This window comes from Thunnus maccoyii, chromosome 9 (assembly GCF_910596095.1).
Source record: "Thunnus maccoyii chromosome 9, fThuMac1.1, whole genome shotgun sequence".
Taxonomy (NCBI): Eukaryota; Metazoa; Chordata; class Actinopteri; order Scombriformes; family Scombridae; genus Thunnus; species Thunnus maccoyii.
The window spans coordinates 2,346,780-2,358,859 of NC_056541.1; the positions used below are offsets into that span (position 1 = coordinate 2,346,780).

Sequence of the window (12,080 nt, forward strand, 5' to 3'; positions counted from 1 at the left end):
ATTTTATATTAAATCTGGGAACAGGAACTACTGTAATGATGTGCTTTGCATAGTAACAGTTTGAGTAACATTATTGCTTTACACAAACAAGTAACTACAGCAGGAGTTGGTGTCGGAGTGGAGGAGGGAGTAACATTACAAGAAAACATGAAGAGAAAAGGCCTGAGTTTGTTTATTCATTCAGTTTATAATGGAGACATGAAAGCAAATAGACATTTTTGAGTGTGTGTTGAGAAAAACTAACTGGGTTGGTAGCATGTTTATGTTTTTACAAAATGAAAGAAACTGTGTAACAGATGGTGAGAACATATTTTTTCAATGTGACTAAAACGTAGCACACACAGATATAAGTAGTGTCTTATCAGATTCGCCTGTGTAATATTCCAGGTTTATCATATAGCAATAAGACGATAGAAAGAGGTTGGCCACCTAACAAATTATTATGAGATATAGCTACCAATAACTACTGGGGAAAACAAAAGCGCCATCCTCTTCCTCTTTTGGTTGCCACACTTCCTTTGTGCCGTAAATCGAGCCTCATTTTCCTGTGAGATCATATGATGACAGACAGAGCTGCATAGCGACAGCGAGGCTTATAGGGAACCAATCTAAACACAGATGGTGTCATTATTCTAAAGCTGTCAACATTTACCTCATGATAATAAGTTAAAGCAAAAAAGTTTTCTGGTTCCACTTTAATTTGAACATGGTTAAGTTTTCTAACTTTGACTCAAAAGCCTGGAAAAGAGGACAAGTTGGATTATTTAATTAAGAGTTAATTCTGATTTCTCCTGGATGATATAGAATATGTTTTAATCAGTGATTTGATTGCTCTTAAAGATTGATCTTTAAGTGGTTTGGGTTTGGAAGTGTTTACACAAACCTCTGGCTTGTATACATTTGTGGTGTCTTGTTGGCACATGTGACATAGTTATATACATGTCACAATAATAATAAATTCATTCATTCAGTTTTGTTAAATTTAAAATCTGACAATAACATATTCCTTTTCACAAGCCACCTTGTTTTTTCTTGTTGGGGTTAGTTCAGGGGAAAAGCATCATTCACACTTTGTGACAGAGGTGAGAGGAAGCACGAGGAAGAGCTCATTTGTTTGTTGTATTTGGCTGAACAACAAGAGAAAGTCAAAAAGAAGAAAGACGTGTGTGTGTGACTGCTTAACAAGAATAGGACTGAATAGGACTGAGGATGTGGAGAACAGTTCTTACATCCAGTACATGAAACTGGTGTCTGGTTTTCTTTAGTAGTTCATGCATAGTTGGCAAACTTGTAGTCTGTACAGGAAGTGTGTCACAGATTTTGGCCTGTATGTTGATGCCCTCACAGGGACCTGGTTCATGCAGATTAGGGCAAATGGTGAAATTTTTTCATGAAAGCAGCTATAACAGCTGATTTTTATAACACTACAGTCTGATCTGTCGATGTATAATAACGGAGCTTTATAGTGAGTTTCAGCTCATTGTTTATCTGTCCGGCTGCAACTTTACTGTTCTGGTTCACTCTCAGCGTCTCTCATAGCGTCGTTTTGGGCCGCAGCAGGCAGCTGTTTTCAGAGAAAAAGCTGTAAAAAGCCGCTGTACACTACCTGCTCAGCACCAAACAGCAAACAGACACAGTTAGCTGTAGACTAGCTGGTGAACATAGTGGAGCATTTAGCAGCTAAAGAGCCAGATATTTCCCTCAGGAGTTGGTAGAGAGCAAAAACAAGAGCTAAAAGAGAGTGAATATTGGACTTATATTCACCAGGTGGACAGAAACTCGACTCTAAATGAATGATAATGTTGCTCCGTAACTGCTGGATGTGGAAATAAACAACTGTTTGTTCAACATATCAACTTAAAAGCTGATGATATGTCAGTGTTGTGTTCATTGCTTGTTTCTGCTGAAAACTAGTGGACATAAATAATCAGTTATTACAGGTTTAAGTTAATAAATCAATAATAGTAGATTGGACCAAAGTGCAGACAGAATGCAGAAAGATGCAGAAACAGATAACAACAGAGCTCACAGAGTCCTGCTCCTCTGCTTTGCTGCTTGTTGCTTTGTGTCATGAGATAAAAAAAAGTTTGGAGCCACTGATTCAGAGGATGAAGACGAGGAGGAGGAGGAGAAGGAGGAGGAGGAGGAAGGTTTGAACCACCACCAGTTAGCTGTAAGAGTTCTAACTAATCTGAGGACTTGTGGATAAAGTACAGGCTTCCAGGAAACAGACGACAATTAAGCAGCTGCTTTGAATTCCACAGTGACACAGCGGTGACCTTCCTGCTGAATCTGTTCACACCAACAAAAACAGTACAGATTACTGCAGGGCTGCACAGCACATGATGTTTTTAGAGGTTTCTGGGTATCTTTAGGGTTGCAACTAATGATTACTTTCATTATCAATTAATCTGTTGATTATTTTCTTGATTAATCGATTAGTTGTTTGGACCAGAAAATGTCAGAAAATGGTGAAAAAAGTCACCCACAGACCAAGATATGATGTCCTCAGATGTCTTCTTTTGTCCAACAATCCACAACACAAAGATATTCAGTTTACTGTCATACAGGACGAAAGAAACCAGAAAATATTCACATTTGAGAAACTGGAATCATAATTGTCGTCTGATTGATTAATTATTAATTAATCGATGCAGCTCTAGATACCTTATTTTAAAAAAATTATATGAACCTGCTTCTCTACAAAACCTCTAAAGGTAAAGTTGTCACATGAACTTTATCTAAATCAAATTTAGTCTAAAACTTACAAAAACCAGTAACTATCTGATCAAATTACAATTAAACAAGAAAAACTATGCAGAGCTGACCAGTTTATCCAGCTCTGATCTAGATTTGATCAATTTTAAAAAAAGAAGTTAATTTTAGTGTAAAAACAAGAATAAACTTGCAGAGAAAATGTTTAGTCCAATTCAGAACATACATGTACAATCTGAACTTCTGTCTTTGTGGACTTAAAGTTGAAATTAAAGACAAATTCACCCCCAGTCAATGTGAACACAGTCTGATAATTCATTAGAACTATATTCTGATGCTTCATATGTAAGCATGCAGTGATCACAACTCCACATGTAACTACACATGTAGTTTCTCTGTATTTTAGCCACGTTAGCAGCATGTCTCTATGTATGGCCATGTCAGTCAGTTGATCCTCCACTTTAGTCCAGACTGAAATATCTCAACAACTATTAGACTGATTGCCATGTAATTGTGTGCAGACATTCATGTTCCTCAGAGGATGAATCCTACTGACTTATCAAAATATCTCAAAAACTATTGGATGGCTTGTGATGACTTTTTGTTCAGACATTCATGTTCCCCTCAGGATGAATTGTAATATCTTTGATCCTCTGACTTTTCATCTAGCGCCATCATATCAACATTTAATTATGTCCAATAATTTGTTTTATGACTAAATTCCTGAAAGCCCATGACATTCCCATGAGCCTCAGCTGTAATTTGTGGCTAGTGCTAATTCACAAACATGAGCGTGCTAACACGCTAAACCAACACAGTGTAACTACTAGTTCAGTGGAGACTCCAGGAGACCAATGATGTAGTGACATCAGGGTTGATTTGTCACAACTATTTACCAGCTAGTTTCAGTTTTATCACAACTAGATGACTGTAGGCATAAATTTTTAATTTGATAAGTTGAATTAAAAGAAGGTTATTTGTATTTTTCTGTCTTGATCGAGGACTTCTTTGTTCTTTGAGGACTTATATATATACAATATATTCATTCATTTATAGGAGAGAAGATTGTAATGAGTTTAACTTTACAAACTCATGTTGTTGGTCCTGATTTGCAGGATTTACTTGCAGCTTGAAACCAAAACAAAACCAGAAACATTCGGACTGAAGTTCCTGCTTTTAGCTTTTTGTTCCCACATCAGATAACATCACCTGTAATGAATAACCTGAGCAGCGTAACTCAGATTCATTTGAATAAAGAAAATAAACACTGATGTTGTGTCTGAAATTGCTCCCACTCAATAGTTTACTCCACAGAGATTAAACACTTAACACAGCTGTGATTTAAACTTGTATTTAAGGGAAATTACATTGTGGGACCTTTAAAAAAATACCTTTTTTGTTCCATTTTGGGAATTTTTGGGGAAATTTAGAGCATAAACTTTACACTCACCATGTAGGCACTGAAGTAAAATGTCCTAAAATAAATATAATGTATAAAATAGTGAATAAGGGCTGGTTTTGGACACATCAATCATATTTAATATTTTCTCAAGAAACAACAGCTTCATTAAACATTATTTATATTTTTAAGGTTATTTGTAGGGCATTTAGACTTTATTTCTGATGGTGTATAGTAGAGAGATGTAGAGAGATCAAATGATGCTGCATTCTGCAACTTTAAGCAGCTTTCAGCTCATTGACCAACTAAACCAGAACTCTGTCTGGTTGTTTAAAACACCGGGCAGCTGTTAGCAGCGGCTAACACAAGCTAACCTGTGTTAGCCTGTGTGAACTAGAGCTCTGACACACTGACTGTGTATTTTGCAACATCCTTGTTTCAAGTCATCTCTCACTTCTCTACTGTCGCTGTCAAAAAGTTATTTGACATTTTAATGTTTGATTTGTAAGAAGAAAAGCTCTTAAACTGGATTTATGGTTGATTAATGGCGGTCTAATAACTACTGTGTAGATTTTGATTTATATTTCTGCATCACATTTCTCACACTGATATCACCACCGCAACACTATCATACATGATCAGGCTACAGCTGCAACCAATGATTATTTTCATTACTGATTAATCTGATAATTATTCTCGACTGACATGTGTCTAACAAATTAACATGATGAAGGAACATGTCACCCAGTGCAGCGGTGTGGCTCACTGATGTGTTTTTACTAGTTTTTGGACAACAACGGAGGAATAAGATATATCAGGCTTTGATACACACATAATACTTGTTAGTAGATCAGTTCATTGTTGGTTTGGATCCAAACATGTGAATCAAAACTGCACATCATTAAGCTCAGTAATATAGATGTCTGCTATTTGTTGCAGTCTTATCTTTTTTTCCTCTCTCTTTACCCTTTCTTGTCTTGGAGAGTGCCCTGTTCAAGCCCCTTTGAGGGTTTTTGACATCTCACATTTTTCTGTTGTTCATATGTAGCCTGTTTCAATTTGTATCTTCTGCTTATGTGTAAACAAATAAAGAAAAGCCCCCCCTGAAAAAATCAATTCAGTCAGTGCTGGTCAGATGCAAAAGAATCAAACATGAAGAAACAGCTTATTCATTTTGACATTTTCTGCAAACTCTCAGGAAATATTAATATTTGAAGAAGTGTTATTTGGTCCAGAGAAGAGTTGTTTGGGTTGAGAGAGGCCCTTTCTACCTCCAGAAAAACATTTTAAATCTTTTCTCAACCTTCCGGTCTGACGGGCCAATCACAGCTCTTCTTCTGTGGTAAATTTCAGCAAAAACCCTGCAGGGTTATTTTTTTTTAAGGGGGAACTGGTTGAAAGGTTCCACGCGCCCCCTCCCCCTTGACAGATGCCTGCTTCAACCAATCAGAGCGCGAGCTGAGAGAACCTGAAGGATCCCGCTCACCTGGACCAATCAGAGCGTCCGCTGAGAGAACGTTACCTTTTATGGACAACGCCAGCAGCCCCGCGAGCGCAAATAAAACCGGTGCTCTTGGCTCGTGATGCCGCTTTCACTGAGCACAGCTGGGGCAGAACAACACCTGCAAGACTTCACCTAGAGACACACCCGAGACTCACCTGCACAGGTAAGAACCACCGCTGCACCTTCTGTCAGTTCTGAAGTCTTTTTCTCTGAAGTTTCACACAAAATGTAACCGAGATTTATTAGAAAACAGATTTATTGATCCGATTCATCAACACTGAATCACTTCAGGTGTGTGAGAGGCAGCAGATGGCAGGATGTCTGACGCATCCCCCCGTTTAGAGACAAATGTATTAATGTATTATATGTTTCACTGCTTCCGGAAACGTTTGAAATGGAAAACTTATTTTCAGGTCTTAAAGCTTTTAAGTTCATTAATAAAACATTTAGGCTCCAGTAGAGTTATTTATTTATGTATTTTTTTAAAAAGTATTTTATGCAAATAAAACTTTCTGACAGAATCTTGAAACATTTTTCAGGGTTTATGTCTGTGAGTTTCTCTCTGTAAGCTCACAGATAGGCGTCGTTAACTCTAATCAGTTTTATCATCAGGGTGTCAGGAAAACTATCTGATCTCTGCAAGTATGAGGATATTGTGTCAAAAAAACGGTGTTTCCCACCAACCAAACTTCCTTTTTTTTTTTGTTTTTTTTTTAAAAGAGGAAGAAAAAAAAAAGCCAAATTCTAACAAAATACTTGACTGTTCACGTTAGAAACTGTGAGACTGAAATAAAGCTTTAACAAGGAGATCAAGCCTGATAAATTTCATCTACCTCTGAAACTCGCAGCTAAAATGAAATGAGCAATATCACACACATGCAAGAGGAAATTATCTCCATGGACACTTCTTAAAAAGTATATTTTTAATCTGTTAAGTCACCTTGTGTCCAAATACTTTTTGATAAAATTAGGAAAAAATGTCAAATAATTCTGCAGTGATTTCACTGTGGCAATAAGTTCTGCAATGAAATCTTAATTCAGTAAAATGCTGCTCTAGTTTAGATGTTGAAGCTTTCATTCATCTGTTTCTAACTTATATTCACAATTTCATTTTCAAATCAATAAGTTTTGCTCTTTTACCTCTGACTCTTGTTACTGGACATCTAGATATCATTGTCAGACTATGAATGTCCTGAGGGGAGGGCTGGTCCTCTCTGCATCAGATACTCAACAAAATAAAACCTTGAATCTTGGTTAAACTTAACTTGTCCTTCACTAACAGATCTGACGCTGCAGTTAACCTGACTCGCCTCACATGTGATATTTAAAAAAAAAAAAAAAGGTGCAGTAAAGGTATAAAAACATTAGCTACATGTTGAATGGTGAAGGCAGACACAGTCTTGGCTGAACAGGAGTGGTTTATGTTCTGCCTGAACTTGTTTAAAAATGTCCTGAAGTGAAGAAGGTCACAAGAAAAGCTCATCTGATTGGACGACTTAAAAACTGCCACGCCCAACTAACTACTGTCATTCCAGCGTGGGCTGGCCGTCTCCTGCTGGGGGGAAACGAATGAAAAGATGGTACAGAATGAATGAAGACTAGTTTATCTGAAGAGGAAGTTCACATCAACAGAAACCTAAGTGCATCTGTACATGATGCAGAGCCTTAAAATCAGTGCTTAAGTTTCTGCAACATTAATCAAGTTTCTGATCATGCTGAAGAATGTTGCATCACTTTTAAAGGTGCATTTGTAATTTTTAATGTGGCTAAATCTCAAAACTTGACTGTGGCTCCATTTCAAAATGTCAGTTATGAGCTTGGAGGAAAAGAATTTAGGAAAAGGTTGTATATCAACCTCAATTTCTGACTTAACTTATTCCTACTATATTATAATTTGTTTAGATATTTTAATTTTAAATGTGCATAAATCTTATACTGCATTCAGGCAAAGTTCTTGTAACACTAAGTGGACATTTCAGTAACTAAGTTTTTGCATCTTGTCCTGTTGGTCCTGAAATCCAACATTTACATGATTTTACAGACACTCAGATTTATTAGGAGGATTTTAAACATGTTGCATTAATCCAAATGTCGTTTCAGAAATGGATGAAGACATCGCTGCCCTCGTTGTTGACAATGGCTCCGGCATGTGCAAGGCCGGTTTTGCCGGAGATGATGCTCCCCGTGCTGTCTTCCCCTCCATCGTGGGTCGCCCCAGACATCAGGTACAACCTGCTAACATGATTATCACCTGCATCTCAGGACTACAAGATGCATCAGTCAGGTAAATGCTGCGTAAAGACGTGATCTGTAACGGTGTGTCTGTGTGTCTGCAGGGTGTGATGGTTGGAATGGGACAGAAGGACAGCTACGTGGGTGACGAGGCTCAGAGCAAAAGAGGCATCCTGACTCTGAAGTACCCCATCGAGCACGGCATCGTCACCAACTGGGACGATATGGAGAAGGTGAAGACATTTATCCCACCTTACAAAATAATTCTTCTGTTCAGACAGAAAACTACCTGAACAGTGACTCAGGTGGTGTGAAAATGTAACTTTCTGCCTTTGGCTGATGTGGTTGAACTTCCTGTTTGTGCCTCTGTTCAAACCAGAACTGTTGGAGTGAAAGTCTGACTCCTTCCACTGAAATTTAATTTCCAAGTTAAAACAAATTACTGAGGTTGTTGCCCTGGAGACATTTTCATTCATCTTCAGTAGCTACACGCACAGAATGACACAAAACATCGACAGCATGACTCTGGATGGTCTGCCATATTTGAAGAGATCAGTGTAAACTGTCATATTGATGGAGTACTGTTTGCCACTTTTAATTCATTACTGGGGGGTGGACAAAAAAGGAAAATATCCTTATTCATAACAGCTAGAAACTACAACAGGAATGCAGGAAGAGAAACAAACTGTTCATGTGTTTTCTCAGAAAATTTGACAGTTTCTGTAGCTGAATAATTGAGTCTAACTTCCAACTCTCCGTCCTGTCCTGCAGATCTGGCATCACACCTTCTACAACGAGCTCCGTGTTGCTCCTGAGGAGCATCCAGTCCTGCTGACTGAGGCTCCACTCAACCCCAAAGCCAACAGGGAGAAGATGACACAGGTGTGTTCATGCGACTGCTCAACCCAGACAATGAACTGTTTGCTGTTTAAAATCTACTGAGGCTCTCGAGGCACCAATGTGTCCTGTAATTCTGTAACATTCGGCGCCTAAGATGCATTTTCTGTTTAGCCGATTTTTATATATATTCTTAATGCACTGATGCTGTTTCCTGGCTCCTTGTCAGTTCAATCATCTTCCAGTTTCCACACTGACACTTTCTGTCTCTCTTTGGTCCAGATCATGTTTGAGACCTTCAACTGTCCTGCCATGTATGTGGCCATCCAGGCCGTCCTGTCACTGTACGCCTCCGGTCGTACCACAGGTGAGAGGACCACAACATGTCTCTGAGCCTTAAAATGCTGTTAATGGATTTAACTCTAAGCTGCTCATCAGCAGTGAAACATCAACTCTCAAACACCACAGGAACTGCTGCTGTGGAGGTCGCAGTCTGCTGATGCTGCTGCTAATATGAATCACATGTGACCTCAGACTGTTGGTAATGAGTGGGGTCTTTTTCTTTGTCCTGCAGGTATTGTGATGGACTCTGGTGATGGTGTCAGCCACACTGTGCCCATCTATGAGGGTTATGCTCTGCCTCACGCCATCCTCCGTCTGGACTTGGCCGGTAGAGATCTGACAGATTACCTGATGAAGATCCTCACAGAGAGAGGCTACAGCTTCACCACCACTGGTACAAAACGGTTTTTACCTCCTAAAGTGATAAATGGTTTAGGCCAAACTTGTAATCTTGAGTGTCCTGTTGGAACAGGAGATGAAGCTCCTGCATATATGCAGCCACAGCAGAGGATGATGACTTTAAATGCTTTAGAAGTTCTAAAATATTGGAAAGCTTGTCTTTTTCTCACTGTAATATTTCCACTCTCACCTCCAGCTGAGCGTGAGATCGTGCGTGACATCAAGGAGAAGCTCTGCTACGTGGCTCTGGACTTCGAGCAGGAGATGCAGACGGCAGCTTCCTCTTCCTCCCTGGAGAAGAGCTACGAGCTTCCTGACGGTCAGGTCATCACCATCGGCAACGAGAGGTTCCGCTGCCCCGAGACGCTGTTCCAGCCTTCATTCATCGGTTGGTAACGAATGTTAAACGGACTTTATCACTAAAGAAAATAAGCCCAACACTTAGTGTTATGAGAATGTGACCCTTAATTTAAAATAGCTTCACTTTGTACGGCACAATATCAGAATCCAGCCTGCTGCAGTTGTGGCCTCTTCTTGGTCAATACTTCAATAATACAATTTTGTGAAACAAACACCCACAAGGTACACCAGGTCCCATACTACAGCAGCCAAATCTCTGATCCCTTTGAGTGTTTTGAACCTTCATCTTAGTCACTCTGAAGCCTTTTGCAGTGAAAACCTAAGTTTAAGGTCATCTATATTCATCCTAGTAACGCTCTAAACACTTGATATCCAATCACTTAAAGTTCTTGTACAGAGTGAATTTTCTACCATCAAGGCATCATCTTAGTTGGGTTTTCTAGCATAAACATGACCACAAAAGGCTCTGAAGCAACACTGAAGTTGAACTGAACACTTAAATATCCTGTCTATGTGCTCAGGAATGGAGTCAGCCGGCGTCCACGAGACGACCTACAACAGCATCATGAAGTGCGACGTGGACATCCGTAAAGATTTGTACGCCAACACTGTGCTGTCCGGCGGCACCACCATGTACCCCGGCATCGCTGACCGAATGCAGAAGGAGATCACTGCCCTGGCCCCACCCACCATGAAAATCAAGGTATAACATTTCTTTTTCATGCACATCAGTGAAAGAACGACTCTTTATCACATACTCGATTTGTCAGGAAGGGGTACAAAGTAGAGGCTTGTAAACCTTGTTGCAGGAGTAACAGTCTGTCTGCAGGTCATACTTTAAGGTGGCGTTTATCTCCTGACTTGTAAGTTCTACTGCCCCCAGTGGACAAACTTGGTCATCAGTTTTCTGGGGAATCTGATCTCTTAATTTTTTTTTTTTTTTATAGAAGGGACACTATTTAGTGATTGGTTTAATGTCACATTACAAGTTACTTTAACTTGTCAAAATGTCTGTCCCTCCTGAGAAATTTGGTTTACAAAGTGAACAAAAAGTCTTAAAATCAAAATTTAATCAAAACAAGTTGTGCATGTATCAATTCCTATACATGTTCTTTGAGTTTGGTTTCCTGAAAAGTAGTCATCCAGTCAGGAGGTTCTGATTTTCTGGAACGCATTTACAAAGTGGAAAAATCTAAACAGATTTTTTTTTTTTTTCTTTTAAAATGTAAGACCTTCATTTTTCAAACCCTACTTTGTCTGTTACTGAACTGCTTATGCTGGAGTTTTGGGGCCTTTTTTCCCTCAGAAGGAAATGAAACATGGCGGATAATTTTTTGCATGATACTGGTCATATTAATTGGTGAAATCCTGCTTCCCAGTCTAACCCATTTTCCCTCCTTCCACCTCCAGATCATCGCTCCCCCAGAGAGGAAGTACTCCGTCTGGATCGGCGGCTCCATCCTGGCCTCCCTCTCCACCTTCCAGCAGATGTGGATCAGCAAGCAGGAGTACGATGAGTCCGGCCCCGCCATCGTCCACCGCAAGTGCTTCTAGAAAGATCCACGTCGTCTTCCTCTGCTTTTCAACTGCTCCATCCAACTAGAAATGTCTCTGGTTTCTCTTGTATGAACAGACTAAAAGATGTGAGATGCCACATACAAGATGAATAAGCGACTGTTTACATTTTAATGTTTCAGCTCGGCAGATCCTCAGCAGCTCACCTGAACCTCCACTGAACTTCCAAACATTTCTGAACATGTTACTCTTAACTGTGCTCACAGCTTCTGCTCCTCCTGGTGATAAAACTACTGCTCAAACAAACAGTATTATCACTCAACATCTTTTCTACCTCTAACTATCTGCTGCAATAAATTGCACATATCAGCTTTTCCTCCTCGTCCATTCTGTCAATTCACTCTGTCAGAGTTGAGTTGTATCAATACTCCGCAGGAGTGTTATCAATAAAATGCCAACATGTGATGGTTACATCTTCTCTATGTGGTCATTTGCTGATGTTCACATTGAAAATTGTAAATATCTGTGGTGTTTTCTGGACTCAATTCCATTAAATGTCTAATTCTGTAGCACAATGATTTAAAAAAAAAAAAAAAAAAAGCTTAATTATAAAAGCAAATTATGACAAACGCAATACAAAGGATAAAGTTTAAAGGAAAGATAATTTCTAAACTGATCCTTTAATCAACAGCAGTTTTGTTTCCCTCCCTGGGTCCAAATACAGTACATATAAATGCAGGTCATGCTCTTTTCCTCTTCTATTTTTCTAATATCCAA

At 39.2% G+C, this 12,080-nt stretch overlaps 1 protein-coding gene across 1 annotated transcript; it reads left to right on the plus strand.

The window, feature by feature from the left end:
* Positions 1 to 5,672: 5,672 nt before the first annotated feature.
* LOC121903410 (actin, cytoplasmic) lies at positions 5,673 to 11,774 on the plus strand. The gene is made up of 9 exons (XM_042420408.1): positions 5,673 to 5,781; positions 7,719 to 7,843; positions 7,955 to 8,083; positions 8,622 to 8,732; positions 8,970 to 9,054; positions 9,262 to 9,423; positions 9,625 to 9,816; positions 10,310 to 10,491; positions 11,199 to 11,774. Exons 2-9 carry the CDS (start codon positions 7,721 to 7,723, stop codon positions 11,340 to 11,342), a joined length of 1,128 nt encoding a protein of 375 aa, XP_042276342.1. The 5' UTR covers positions 5,673 to 5,781; positions 7,719 to 7,720; the 3' UTR covers positions 11,343 to 11,774.
* Positions 11,775 to 12,080: the final 306 nt, after the last annotated feature.